This window comes from Thermobia domestica, chromosome 1 (genome assembly GCF_964235325.1).
Source record: "Thermobia domestica chromosome 1, izTheDome1.hap1.1, whole genome shotgun sequence".
Classification (NCBI taxonomy): Eukaryota; Metazoa; Arthropoda; class Insecta; order Zygentoma; family Lepismatidae; genus Thermobia; species Thermobia domestica.
In genome coordinates this window covers 62,494,718-62,510,550 of record NC_137454.1, presented here as the reverse complement: position 1 = coordinate 62,510,550, position 15,833 = coordinate 62,494,718, and the positions used below count along the sequence as shown (strand labels likewise).

The 15,833-nt window shown below is 33.7% G+C and overlaps 1 protein-coding gene across 1 annotated transcript in view; it reads left to right on the top strand.

Moving 5' to 3' along the window:
• Positions 1-15,833, top strand: part of LOC145685414 (cyclic nucleotide-gated channel beta-3-like) — a 43,636-nt gene that overhangs the window by 6,786 nt on the left and 21,017 nt on the right. Inside the window, exons 2-8 of the mRNA XM_081757808.1 lie at positions 1,195-1,339; positions 5,187-5,288; positions 8,161-8,329; positions 9,313-9,446; positions 10,927-11,097; positions 12,936-13,195; positions 13,966-14,055. Of these exons, the coding sequence (XP_081613934.1) occupies positions 1,195-1,339; positions 5,187-5,288; positions 8,161-8,329; positions 9,313-9,446; positions 10,927-11,097; positions 12,936-13,195; positions 13,966-14,055 (1,071 nt within the window). The remainder of the gene's footprint in view (positions 1-1,194; positions 1,340-5,186; positions 5,289-8,160; positions 8,330-9,312; positions 9,447-10,926; positions 11,098-12,935; positions 13,196-13,965; positions 14,056-15,833) is intronic.

Sequence of the window (15,833 nt, the reverse complement as noted above, 5' to 3'; positions counted from 1 at the left end):
CGAGTATTAGTGTCTGATACAAGTACGAAAGGAAAGTAGTAGAAGGGTTGCTGAATAATGAATATATAGCTGTCCAAAAATCGTCGAAAAGCTAAATTTCAACGCACGCTATTTTAAATTCGAGACAATGTGGAGTGGCACTCCATATCAGCGTAAAAGAAGGCATATATACGTAATCCAAAATGTATAATTCATCAATATGTAATTGGTGTGCGGGGGTCTAACTTCCAGACATACTCCCAATAGAATTTTCAGCCATGCTTTGATTTCAAAGTGGGCACGGGATACTTCAGCTAGAAATCGGAAGTGTTAGGAACTTCAGCACCGTATTCGGAATAACGCATCTGTGATGTTTCGTTACACTCTTATTTTTTATTTTATTTTATGTATTTATTTTAGTAAGATATATCGTGACAAAATACACCGCAACACGCGTTAGTTTGTACACAATGAACCGTGGAGCTAACACTTCCAACTTCCAATTGCCGAACGGGGCTGAAGCATTCCGTGTTCACTGCTGTCAAGGCTTACCTTTTAGCTACTTTGGACGCACCTTAAAATCAGAGCATAGCTGAGAATTCTGTTGGGACTATATCCGGGAATTATACCCTGTAGTGAATCCCCTTGCACACTCATTACACATTGATGAAATATGCATTTTTTGATGTGTATGTATAACTTTCTTTTCGCTAATATGGACCGTCACATTACGTTTTCTCAAATTCGAACTAGTGTGTATTGAAATTTAGCTTTTCGACGTTTTTGGACAACCCTAGCTCTGAAACTATGCATTTTTTGCACATGTCCACATCAACTTCTCTTATTTTGATGTGAAGAATCACCTTGTATAGTTTGACCCCCGGTATATTTCATTAACAACCTGTATGTATCTTCTGTGTACGAAGTGTTAATTGCGTTCACGGACTTTGAAAATTGCTTGAGTCACGCTCATAATAAGATTAAGGATCATAAATGTTCTGAACCTGGAGATGAGTGAGTGAGTGTATGCGATCATTAAGTGGTGTACAGTTGAGGTTCAAAGAGGGTTGCAGATAATGTCCATCTCTGATTCAGTAGCATCCCCGTCGACCCATTTACATCCTGTTTGAGGAAATGTCTTTCAAATTAGAAAATGATTGTTAAACACTCCGAGAATTATTATCGTCTCTTGAATTATTCAATTCTATTTTCCAGAGGATGGTGTACCCTGAAAAACTTGAAATAGATTGTCTGGTAAAAACAAATGAGGAGTGGGCTCCTCAACCAATTTCCACGTGGAAAGATCAATTAGAAGCAAATTTCATAGGAAGGTTGCCGAAAACCAGGCCTTGGACAGCAGGTTTGTAAACATTTAGGCCTTTATGGTTACTGCTTTACGTCATCTTTTTCACCACATCTTGCTCCATGTGTACGCCTTTTCTATCATATGTACTCTTTTCCTGTCGTGTATTTAAATAAATAATTAAGAAGAATGGTAATTCAATGTAAATTTATTTTAAATTAGTTAAACAATGCAAACAAGAATTAAAATTATTCCTTAAGTAGATAAACAAGTCGTAAAAAGAATTAAAATTATGCTTTCACAAAATGCACTAAAAAAAATGATGGGATAAAATGAACAAGTGACAGTAAGACTAAAAGCATTGGGTGCTTTTCCTAAAGTTTAAATTCTTATATTCATATTCGGAACGTCACGTAAGCATTAAACTGCGTCTAATGCTTTTAGCGTTACTGCCACTCGTTCATTTTACCGCACCAAAAAAAATATTTTTTATCATTTTAGTGCATTTTATGAAAACCTTCTTTTTAAGTTTTTTTTTAACAATTATTATTATTATTTACTTTTCATTATAAGATGTTTTCAAATTCAATTAGTTATTGAAATCTATCATGGTTTCACCGTGTGAAACTTGATTTACGAAGACGATCTGGGTGTTATACTGTACATGCAACTTCAGAGTGTTTAGGTTGCATAAAGAAATAGGATACAGTGAAATCTCTCAATAACGGACACCGATGGGACATGATTACTCTGTAACTGTCTGTAAAAGATAGGTTCTACAAATGTTGATTACTCACAGATTATATGGTAATTATCAGCAGTACACAGTAAATACATTAGTTGTAAGTGTAAATATTGTGTAGCGGTGAGATGTCAGTTCTTGCAGCTCAGTGAGAGACTGTGATAGAAGGGGATGAAAGCTAACAAACCTCCCATGCCTTAATTCATGCCTGTTTATATTTGGGATTGTATAAATGAAACTCAACATTTACAAATGAGAGGGAACAGACTAGATTGGGTGAAGAGTGAAAGAGGAAAAGGATTTCGAGATACGAAATAACATTAGAAACAGGACAAAAGCACAATACCTGGGATCTTTGGTATGTGTAAATCCCAGGTTCTTCCGATGGCTACATGGTATGGCTGAACGTACGGCACTCAGGCACAAATGACGTAAAGACGAATGTAACTTTTGATACTCAAATTGTGCAACCTGTCAACAGCCAGAAGAGCCGATAATGGTGCTCTACCGAAAATCTGTATTAACTTGGATTAGCATTGTGATAATTGTGTCTGTGGCATTGAACCTCGCAGAAATCGGATGATGGTTCCTCAGCCTGGAGATAACCCCTTGTCTCCAAAGACCTGTCGAAGAATATTACCACAATCAGCCACAACTGCTCCTGACGATGGTTTTGTCAGCGTTCAATGACCTTAGAGGTTTATGTACGGGAAGAATTGACAAATTGACGTGTACTTTAATGGAATGCGATCGCGACGGAGAAGGGGACTTAGTCTGTAGATTTATTTCCATATTTATATAAGCTGATAACACTGTTGAATAATATTAACAAATGCTTCAACTGTCTGAGTACAGCAGACATTTAAAAATAAATAAAATAAGATAAAATAGTTGACTGAATGAATTTAAATAAATATTCTTAACAATTCTTGGTTGTGGGGGCAATCGAGTTCCTTCACAATATAAGCTACTATCTAAATGCGTATTCAGTATATAAATTGCTTGAGAAATGATGGGAGAACTGTAAAGAAACAAAACTATCGCTGGACTATGTGTTTGTATGGCTGTGTATTGCTAGATATAATGCTTGTGTGATAATTTTTTTACAAGTCATATCTCTATGAAAGTTACTTAATTCGCTCAATGACTATACTAACAGTAAAAGTGACCCAATACAAACATGCAACATTACTATTACTGAAAATGTAGACAGATTAACTACTTATGACGGTTTATGAACCTCCTGAGGAAAGTTTGACGTGTAATCCTGTAGATACTAGTTTCTGATAGGACTTTGCTAATAACTTCTGAATCAGATGAAAGGATCAATTAATGATTTATTTGCAAATTACAGAAAGTATTGTCTGTGATAACTACTCATACACAAAGGCTGAGAATAATTTCTGTACATTATCATGAGATTACTAAAACTTTGGGGATTTGGGAAACCGTCTATAAAAGGGAGGGTTCTTTTCCCAAATAATACATAATTTTTGTCGGGAGAAAAAAGTTCCTGCGTATGATGGAGTTGTCTACTATTGAAACGTGTCCGTTAAGAGAGGGTTTCACTGTATGTAGTTAGTAGTAAACAATTGATAATGTAATTTTACAGTAAAATGGCAAGCTATAACACAAATTAGATGAAAATATTATATTGTTATTGCGTTTACGTATCTGTATAAAATTTCAGAATTCTAGTTATTACGAAAGTGCGTGAAATTTAAGTTGCAGATTTAACACTAACAAACAGAAAAGTAGCCCCTAATAAAAATATTTTAATAATAAGAGCAGAATAAAATTTTGCAAGCGTTGTATGATGAAACTATAAATAGTACTAGGTATAGCTATGTTTTATAATGCCAGAATTATAAAGCACCGATTTCACATTATCAAAGTAGCTTCACTTTGCGTAAATCAACAACATATCTTCCAAATATTACGGAGTTTATAACTAATATATTAGACGAAGAATGGCGAATAAATGTAGTGCGTATAAATTAAAAAAAAAAAAAACTTTGACAGACTCAGTCACAATACACTACTAAACAAATTAAATTATTATTGTTTCCCTCAATCCTTGAAGAAATTATTTTCATAATATCCAAGAAGACTTACACTATTGTCCATTTAGACTTTTAATCGAGCAAACATAATAGGTATTCCACAATGATTGAACCTAAGCCACTTGTTTTTCTTTCGTTTAATGGTCTTTCTAAAATCTTAACAACATATCCAACAGCGACGAATTGTTCACGGTCAATGCATGTGCTTCAAAATATACACCAAGATTAAATTCATCCTTGAATGTGTAAATTTATAACATGACTTAAGAAGTATTGCTAAATGATGTTTTAATATTTCAAAGGCACAGGTGTGGAATACTATCTTTCACTAGGAACAAAATTGCATTAAAGCCTGATACAATTAGTAAGTGTAGTAAGTGTTGGATACACAGACCAAATACAGTTTATAATCAAAGCGGAATGAATTCAATATTTAATGACTACACCAAAAAACATAAGGCACAATACTTTAAATTACTATAATTCAAAATCAAAAACGCAGAAGAATTCAGCAATATGGTCACACGAATAAAAATTTATTACATTTACGTGTACGAGGAATTGCGATGTTTTATTATAAACTGGAAACTGCCTCATCGAGAAAAAAGTTAACATTTCTAAAATATTTGACATACAGTATAAAATAATTGTAATTTACCCTGTTCTGAAGTTATAGCAAACACGTAGACATAGCAGAGATAAATTATTATTGATCTGGCATTATTTTAAAAATAATACAAAATAAATTCGATTAATGGATCTCGGAACAATATTAAACTTTAATATTCCATCGCTTAACATTCGTGCTAATGAGTTAACTCTATTGAAAACAAAGGATCCATCCAACATTTTGCTGAAGTCACTATTTAGGAGAATATTTTTTTGCGACCAAATGTGAGTTGAACTCAAGGAAATTCGTATATGTATGTAATGCAGTATGTAGCTTATTTCGAGAATACTATTTTAAAAATTTCTTGTAGCATTGTAAGTGGGCTTCTGCTTCAAGTGTTGATGAAAAACAGTAAATAATTTCTTGAAGTAGAAAGATAGTCAAAGCTTAATATCTATACTCAACTTGAATTTTTCCTTTTCTTTCCAGATTCTTCATTACCGGCTCCACGAACTACATCTCACGATATTACAACCACGAAGAAAAAAGAAAATGTATTGAAACGCTTCCGAAGTCTGAGTTCATTTTTTGGTAAGAGAAGCTATTCTAAATGATATACTTTCTTAAAAGGTTAATGGGGAAAAAGGAATGTGCTAGTTTACTATTTCAGATTCTTTATTCTTTGTCTTTTATCGGAGACCAACTTCGTTCTTATGAGAAAAAAAAAATCAATATTTTTATTCATAAATACAGAACGTTTCAAAATTGCATAGTAGATGGATTTCAACTATGGTTTTTAAATAAGAAAAATAAAATATATCAATATGGGTCACATAATGCTTAGTTTCTAAGGTATTGATTTTGATAAACTAAGTAACGACTGCATATCTTTAACACAATCCTGTAAATTCCTTGATATCCTACTGAGATAACTATACCTATTTTTACAGCATACCTAGGTATAGTCCATTGATTCATAATATGTTCACATTATTATGTTTAATATAAAAGTATTATAATGTTTAACATAAAAGTGATGGACTACTAAAATTTAAATACATTGGAAGAAATTCATTTCAGAAAACTGTTTAGATTATCAGATTCGAATGGAATGCAGTCAGAATAAGTGTCCCTAAAAGGTACGCTGATCTTAGTTCGAAAGTCTACTGGTCACCAGCTGTGCAGGGCAGACCCCTCGTACTGTCCGAAGAGAGCATACTCCTAGTAATTTGGAAGCCATCGAACAATATGAAGAGATTAGTTTAATCGTGAATGCAACTTTGTTGTGTATAGATCACAGTTAGTGTCTGCAATGTCAGGACAATGCCAGCAAGTGCCTATTATGTAAGTAAGTGATTTCGAGCCGTTTAATGAAGATTCGAGTGAGTTGCTAGTCGTTCTGGAGAAATCCCGCTCGCTTAGATTGTAGCATAATTGTAGTACATAGTTGGTATACAAGATGAGAGGGTGAGAGTTCCCGAAGTAGATAGTCTCCCAATATCCTCACGACGTATCGGGCAGAAGGATCTTCGGGTTGACCTAATTGACAGGACAGTGATTACTAGCGCAATCAGAGCCACAGTAGCTGCCTTTTTCCACACATTTGAGTGCACAGACACTAACTACTGATTTTTCTTTTTATGCAGGCTTACATTCATGTGTTTCCCTTGACATGTGCCTATTATCGATACCACCTTCAGTGATGTAGGGAAAGAATGCGATGGTGAAGCGAATGGAAGAAGGTAGTATTAAGCAATAAGAATTGTTTCTGTTTTGGACTCAATGATAGCCGTGTGTTTGTACATGTGCAGGTGAGCAGGGTAACTCAGCATGTATTAGCACTCATCATACAGTATCTCATTTTCAGTAGAGTAACGCGCGTCCCCGTACTGTCAGGACAACCCAGGGTGCTTGACTTTTTATAAGCCTGACCTGGCCTGCTAAATTTTCGGATATAATCCTTTTGGAGCACATGTAGGATGGCGTTAATCACCAGTCGGGTTCCGATAATGATTCTGTCCATTTGCGCCACGATCTCCAGACGGACTTCCAGCATTTGATGACCGGCCATCTGCCCGAGCAACTGGTTGCTTGGTTGCTCAGTACGGTTACACGTGGTATTAAAGCTATAATACTGTACATGTTTGGAACATCCTTTATGCCATATTCGGAATGTCCCATGGGCACCATGTTGAGATCAGCACCACATACCATCACGGCCTTTTTATGTATCAACATTGGACCAGGTCCATGAATTGCTACAATATGTTCTTAAATGTTCTGTCACTGTATATAACGACTTAATTCTTTTGATCTATAGTGAAAATTACTTGTTGGACAAAATCGGTTTGTTACCTTTATTTCTCGAAGTATATTTTACAAGTGGTGTTCAAATATTATTAAGCACTTTGGTCCCTCTTTCTTTCAAAATTCTTGAGTGCGGTACTGATAATCATTGTTCGAATTCTACCTTACCAACAAATAATGAGATGTTACACAAGTAGAATCGATCCGCATTCTTTACATAAATGTTTTCCATTTATGTTCTTTTATTGCAAATAAAAATTTTATATATATATATATATATATATATATATATATATATATATATATATATACACCTAGTTTTATTGTGTCTGACCAAGGTTTAGTGAAACCAATATGTTCAGTTAGTTGGCAAAACTGTTACACATTTATTATCTTTATATAAACGTTGTTTTGTTCAGTGATTTGTATTTCTAGTTTAAGTTATTGAAGATAGCAAAGTTAATAAGAACTAGTTAAACGGCGTGACAAACATATTGACATTTAAAGGTGGCGCTCCAAGTTCCCTTTAAATGCTGCTAGCAAATGAGAGGCCACGTTTATTTTGTACACATTTATTTTGTACACACATTTATTTTGTACATTTATTGCCACGTTTATTTTGTACACATTCACTTCAGTCTATTCCCTGCCACCTGATCGCGCTGTAGTTCGTCTGCTTAGTCAAGTCATGGTCGCATCCCTTTACCACTTGGCAACATCGCGTCAGAGCTTGCGTTTTATTCGTTTAGCTGAAATGCCAAGATGTTTGTCACAGGCCTTAGTTACTAGTTTTATGTGTATAGGAACACAAGTATCTTTACACTTCCAATTCAAGACTTTAATCGAGCAATACTATTTCAAACATAAAATTAATTTAAACTATTATGGCATTCCATAGGTAACAAATCAACTGGACCTCCATTCGGAACTTTTGCAATTTACTTTTCGTTAATTGCATTATACTGCATTGTTGCTTCTGAATCTCCTTTCATTAATTAGTAACTTGTTATTGTTCAATAATTTTACAACAGTTCTTTAATAAGGAATCTAATAAAACATTTACTGTTGAATTTCAAGCTTATTTTTATTTAAAAAATATTTCTACTTAAAAGTGAAATGCGGTATGATTTCTGTTTTATTTTTTTATTTTTTTCAGATCTACGTCAACAAAAAACGAGAAATACAAAACATAATAATCAAAATAACAGCTGTCAGGGAGTTCCGCTTTTGGTTCCCACCATATCAATAGAAGACTTGGACAGAGAAGTATATCAACATTCGGAAGTCCGCACAATATGCAGAAGCATCAGTGAAGAAAGTTCTATGTACGTGATTATATTTCTCACTAGCATATGAGTAAATAATGGAACATATTGTATTCGAATATTAAATACACAACAACATTACAACTTTTAGGTTAATAAGTGATAGATAATGTTCTGAGAGTAAATTACGTATTTTTCTTTAAATTTCACTGGATAATGAAACTTTTAACAACTGTTTAAGAACTGATTATTCAAATTTATTGTAATTGACCATCAACAATTATGTTAGTCTTTGCTTTGCTTTGCAGAACAATTTTAGGCATCTTTGAGAAAATGTTTTCATTATTACAGTATTGTCTCTGAAGTACGAACTCCCCAGAACTCGAAAAACTTAGAATACGAGGAAAAATTCGAGCAAATTTTACTCACAAACACGAACGCGCAGCACCTTTATCGTGAGTTTCTGAGCGAACGTTTCACCTGCGCTGGGGCCGTCCATACACTTTATCGATCAGCTCGTTGTCAGAAGCTATAGAGGAAGCATCTCGTATGATTTTCGCTGCTAATTTTAAGTTATTGTACCTCTTTTTTTTTTCTTTTTTTTCTTTTTTTTTTTTACTTTTATGTAATAACAACTTCATGTATTCTCCACAGGTCCTAAAATGTTAGATTTTATTCCAGTACGCGTACTAATATTATTATTTGTTAATATTTTTCCTTAAAATCCAATGTATTTACTATTAAAATCATTTTGAAAGTTCAACTTCATGGGACCCAGGAACAGATTATTCCAGTTTCTACTGTTTTAAAGGGATAAAATTGTATTGGAACTTGAACGATTTGGAAGTCAAACAGGGTCCTGAAACGTATTAAGTTCGTATTTCAAGATTATCACAGTATTATTATTATTATTAGCTAAAGGGACAGGACTTACGTCAGTAAATTTCATTCAAGATTTCCTCCTGTTTTTACCAGCAATAAAATGTAATGCTACAATATCGTTATTTGTCAATATATAAAGCTGTAAACTCTCCTACTTTCAGACTACACACGGAAAGGGAACAATTTATTCATCAAAGAATCCGTCATCTTGTTCAAGCATTTTCTGAACGGGCTCAAAGAGTAAGAAAACGTCTGGAGCAACCTCCGACTCCTTCCACAGCCAGCAGCGAGCGAGGTATGTCTTTTATTTGAGAACTTTTGAAATAAACCAAATGAAATTATTCTTAGGAAATTGAATTGGAAAATTATTATAGTTTGGTAGTTTCAAGGAAAATAGTAGATCACAAAATCTCTATATTCTAACAGTGGGCTAGCCCTCCTCCAAGTTTTCAGAGAATGAAAATAATTTAAGCTATGATGTATATATTTTTGAAAGTTTATAGTAAAGTCATGATATACCTATCATAGTCTGGGTTCCGGGAGCCCCCCCCCCCGTTTTTACCTTCTAGATCCGCCACTGCTCTACAATAGAAAATTTGTTCATTTTCTAACGTTAAATGTTCTTTAGGGAAACATATATGATTTACTCATTAAATTTATAATAATTATGCCACTATAAAATGCTATTGCTTTCGATGTACGAGGTGCACACCGAAAGTACGTGCTGATCCATTCTAATTTCCAAAAGCAATGAAATAGAGGGAACTAACCTGTGTCAATTTCTAAACAATCCTCCCTCTTTATTGATACACAATTGCCATCACTCCGTCCATTTTATGTAGTATGTAGCATGACCATCTTTGGGGGTATGTTTCAAATGAAAATAATATTCCTCAGGAATGATCTACTTGCAAAATAGCATCCACGAAGAGAATCCTTGAGATTTGTTCACTTTAATACTCATTAAAATTCAGTAAAAATCACGTTAATACTTTCGCAACTCTTACTCACAGTTCATATGAATATTTTCAATTCTAACAAGATAGGTGCACATACCAGACACGGCAGAAATCCCAACCTGCGTTGGGGTAGTTCCACGCAGTGCAAATGATGATAATCATTGCCCACTAAATGTAATATGAATTTGTCATAACTTGGGAATTTTCAGTGATTCTACTATCAAACTTGACTATCATGATACAAATAGCTTCATACAAAATAAAATTCAACTTAAAAAAGAAACTTTTGGAATAATTAATATTCGTATTTCCTTACCAATTGTCACACTTTTTACAGGCATTATTTTTTATTACTCTGTCGCTTTGAAGCACATTTATTAATCTTTACATTGGAATCTCTGTTGTTTTTGTTACAGTAAATCTTAAGTTTATGATTACACTTCTTAAACGTCTTGCGTTTGTGATACTCCAGAATTCCATCCATTACTGTATCCACAGTTTTCACTAAATAAATCACAAGAGTTTCCAAATATCTGTCTATTATTAGTTAATCTGATATCTAGTATACTTTTCTTTAAAATGTCAGATGTGTGACTTCAAATTTTGGATAGAATAATTCAGTTTCCAAATTTAATGATTCACCTTAGATATGAAAAATACTAGTTAATTATCTTTTTAAAAATGTTTTACTGAATAATACTATTGCATTTTTAATTTACCTTCCAATTTTACAAATTAAATCATGCAAAGTGTATTTTAGAATGTGAATTGTATAAAACTTATCACACTATCATCATTTTATCACTTGTCTTTAAGGTGATAGCACTGGGCTTTGTCCACCGCCTCTCTTCAGTAGATTTCAATCCTCAAGTACGGAGTCTAGAGATTCAGGAAGAGTTAGACTTTGGGGTTTTCTTGGCATTTTGTACAAGTGGTTGTCATCGTGTTTTAAAAGTTTAAGTTGTGCCCAAGTTCTGGATCCACAAAGTGAGTATCATATTTATTAAACATGATAAATATAAGAAAGAATACAAGATATTATTATAATATCTCTTAATTGCTTCTAAAAACTGCGAAGACAACATTATATTTATTAAATATTATAAATACGTGCTCATAAATGTGTACATTTTCGGGTTGCTCAAACAAGTATTCAATTAAATGACTAAATCTGATTCTTTTTAGTATATATATTATTCCAATGAATATAATTTTTTGCCATCATACTTGTCTTGACCTAAGTTCAAAAGTGCTCACTGTCAGGTAGATATTACAGCTATTCGTACGTTCTTACAAGACTGAATATTTTAGACTTAAGCTGAAGTAAGTCATAATATACAAGCTTTCGTACCAAAATTGCAAAGTACGCAATTTTAATTATACGAGATAGGTTGATTAGTTCTCAGCCTCATCAAGAAAACAAGTAGATAGGAAGCGAAGCTTGGTGTTTTTATTCAACATATTCCCCTTGTAGTGCATGGCACTTTTCACATCGCTGCTGCAGTGCTTGCAGGCCAGACAAATAGAAGTCGGATGAATGCTCTGCAAACCAGGCCTCTGTATGAGAAATGACGTCATCGGCGCCATTGAAATGCGTTCCCTGTAAAAACATTTTCAAGTTAGGAAAGAGATAAATCAGGCGAATGGAGCCAAATCAGGCGAATAAGGTGGATGTTCTTGTGTTTGAAACCGTAGGTCCTCCAATTTTTGCAATGTCAGACGTGCCTTGTGTGAGGGGGAATTGTCCTGGAGGAAGATTACCCCTTTTGACAGCTTTCCATGTCTCTTCTCCTTTAGTGCTGCTTTCAGTTTGTCCAGAAGAGATGTATAATAAGTTGTATTGCTAGTTTCATCCGATTTAAGGTAATCCAGCAATAGAATTCCTTCACAATCCCAGAAGACCGTAGCAAGGACCTTATCAGAGGAGCGCTGTGTCCTAGTCTTTTTCGGACGTGGAGAACCGCTATGGAATCAATTTTGCCGCGACCTTCCTCATACCCAAGTCTTCATGGATATCTTTCCACACCCGTTCATGACTAATCCCCAATGTGTCCTCCATCTGTTTGAGCTGGATTCGGCGATTGTCGAGAATCATCCGGTGAATGGCGTCAATCATCTCGGGAGAGGTCACTGAAATTGGTCTGCCACACCTTGGATCATCGTTCAGACCAAACGAACACGTTTGAAGTTCGCTGCCCATTTCTTCACAGTGGCATATGATGGTGCCTTGTCCCCCAATGTCGTGATAAGGTCGTTGTGGATCTCTTTTGGCGAGAGTCTCTTTAGGAAGAGGTCTTGATGAATGCACGGTATTTAAATTTACTCATTTCTGGGACGTGGGTTGACATCCCTACTTTGGAACTGAAAAAACAAATTTAAAATTGAGTTAGTCAAACCAAATTTTACACAGTACCTTCACAAATTATAATCCTCATAAACGTATATAACTTTTATATCTAGCTTTTGTTTGAACCTGGGTAGGCTGAGAACTTATCAACCTATCTCGTAAATGTCAATATCTAAATTAGAATAGAACTAGAACGAATGGTACATTTTATACATTGGCAATAAATTAAAATGTAATTTGGCGATATGGGATATCTAAATTAATTTATTCAAAATATAGAAATATGCATTTTTTCTTATAATACATATAATTATTGAGATTTGTCTCAAAAGGGAAGCATGTAATAAATATATAATTTCTTTCATTTGTATTTGAACAAATTCAAAAGCTTTCCCTGTTCTGCTGCTTCCTAAACACCATTCTGATACTATGATTACCTTAATTTTTTAGCGCAGAAATCTCTAATTTTGTTCCACAGGTTATTTGTACATTACTTGGCTGTTCATTGTAACAATTTGTTACATGTATAATTGCTGGGTTATCCCTCTAAGGACCGTATTTCCGTACCAAACACCTGACAATGTCCTGATATGGATGGCTTTAGACTACACTTCAGATGCTATTTATCTTCTTGATATACTTATATTTAAACCAAGAGTTATGTTCCTGGCAAATGGTTTCTGGGTGCAAGATATAGTAGAAACCAGGAAAACATACTTCAAGAAGGTGCAATTCAAGGTATTTATCAAATTGAATATAATAATAAATTATCTGATTATTATTATTATCAACTGAAATTTAAGAATCCGATGAAAGAAATAGATAAAAATATGAATATAATTTGGATCTTAATGTAGTATGGTTTGCATTAAATTAGTATAATAAACATACTTCACAACACCATCGTAATTTATAATAGTATTTTTGAATTGTAAAAGTGGAAATGAATTGCATGAAGCAATTAGTAGATCCTGATTCAAACTTTAATGATCCTACATTTTACCTGTTCCAAGAAAATTTTTCAAGTGAAATTTATTTTATAGATGACATACAATTTCCACTTTTGTTTAGTATCATAAAAACTAAAAAAAAAAAAAAAAAAAAAAACAATATTGTTTTGATTATATATATTAAAAAACTTCAGATCAACATTATCTCTTCTTATTTCACATAATAATAACTTAATACTGTCCTTTCTGCATAATAGTATAAACAAATAACAGTATTGAAATTAAGTAAAATAAAAAAGGAAAGCAAAATATAATAAAAAGCAAAAATGTATTAATCACTTCTTCCAATATCTACCATCAAGATATCCTTAAGATTTCTTTACGTGAGCTTTTTAGCATGACATAATACAAATCATAGTTTATACTACTGATATCTATCTATTTATAATCTCTCTCTATCTATCTATATCTATATCTATATCTATCTATCTATCTATCTATCTATATATATATATATATATTTGTAAACTGACTTCATGTTTATGTATTTTTCCACAGATGGACCTGTTATCTCTTCTACCTCTAGACTTAATGTACCTGAAATACGGAGAGGTTAAACCTCTATTTCGCTTTCCAAGATTGTTAAAGGTTAGTAAAATAATATTGTGAAAAATGTATCCAAGAATATCTTTAAAAATAAATAATATGGTTCATGATTTCGGTACAAGAGCTCAACACCTTAAATGTTAAGAACAATTATTTACTTACTTACTTAAGCCGTCCTCTTCTACCTTCCAGTGTAGAGGGGTTTCCAATCGTCTCTGTTTCGTGCTGTTGTCTGCACCGTCTTCCATGGAACCTTCTTGTTCTTTGCGATTTCTCGAATATCTTCCAGCCATGTTTTCCTCGGTCTTCCTTTTGGTTTCTTTCCTACAACTTTTGCCTCGTATACTTGTTTCACTATTCTCTTTTCATCCATTCTCGTTAAATGACCAAACCATCTCAACTTTATCTTCTGTATTTCATCTTCCAATGGAGCTATTTTAAGCATTTCTCTTATTTTTACATTTCTTATCTTGTCTCTTCTAGTTTTACCCTCTATTTTTCGCAGAAATCTCATTTCCGTTGCTTGTAGTTTCTTTTGTTGGTTTGTACTCAAGGTCCAAGACTCACAAGAATATGTTAATATTGGCTTATATATCGTTTGAATACTGTTGTTTTTGTTCTTTTTGTTACTTCCTTTCTGTTCAGGAGCTGTGACTTTAACCCATTAAAACATCTTCCTGCAGCTGCTACTCTGTTAGAGATTTCTGTGTCTAGTTTTCCTTCTTTATTTATCCAGGTTCCGAGGTATTTGAAGTTATCCACTTGTTCTATTGTTTCATTTCTGATTTTGATGTGGTGCTTTTTGTCTTCTTTAGAAATTATCATCGATTTTGTTTTGCCTATGTTTATTTTTATATTTCTCTTTTTCAAGTGCTCTTCCCACAACTTTAAGTTAAAATTCAAATTTTCTTCTGATTTGGCTATTAGGACTACATCGTCTGTAAATGCTAATTCTGCGATTTTTATTGGTTTCATTTTCCAGAAACCTACTTCATACCATTTGTTGTTCTTGCGGCATTCCTTCATAACGTCATCTAGTACAAGGTTGAACAAAATAGGGCTGAGTACACAGCCTTGTCTTACTCCTGATGTAGTGTAAAATTCTTTTGATGTTTCATTACATGTCCTGACGTAGTTCCTTGTTTGTCTATAATAACACTGAATTACATTTGCTAACTTACTATTTACATTCCTGTTTTTGAGGCTTTTCCATATTTCTTCTCTTCTGACGGTATCAAATGCTTTCGTTAGATCTATGAAGCAAAAATGTATTTCTTTATTTTGATTTATTCCTTTTTCTATGATTTGTTTCAGCGAAAATATTTGTTCTTGTGTGCTTCTGTTTGGTCTAAATCCACTTTGAGAATCTTCCAATTGCGGTTCGATTTCCTTCCTTAGTTTTTCATCAAGAATCCTTGCAAAGATTTTAGCTACTGTACTCAGGAGCGAAATCCCTCTATAGTTATTGCAGTCTTTGTTGTCACCTTTCTTATAAATGGTTACTATCACTGCGATTTCCCAATCACTGGGTACTTGTTCCTTCTTCCAAATCAAGTTAAATAAATTCAACAGCATTTTTCTTCCAAACGTACCTAGATGCTTTATCATTTCTGGAGCAATTCCATCATGTCCTGATGCTCTTCCGGCTTTCATTTTCTTTATTGCCCTTTCCAATTCTTCCTGTTGGATGTTATTTTCCGTCTTTTCTATTTTGTGTCTGTCGTCTTCTTGTGACTGTTTTTCGGTTCCTCTATGCGCATATTTCCTTAACTTTTGCCTTATATTTTCGACTCTCCTATTTCTCTCTTGTATTGGTTCCT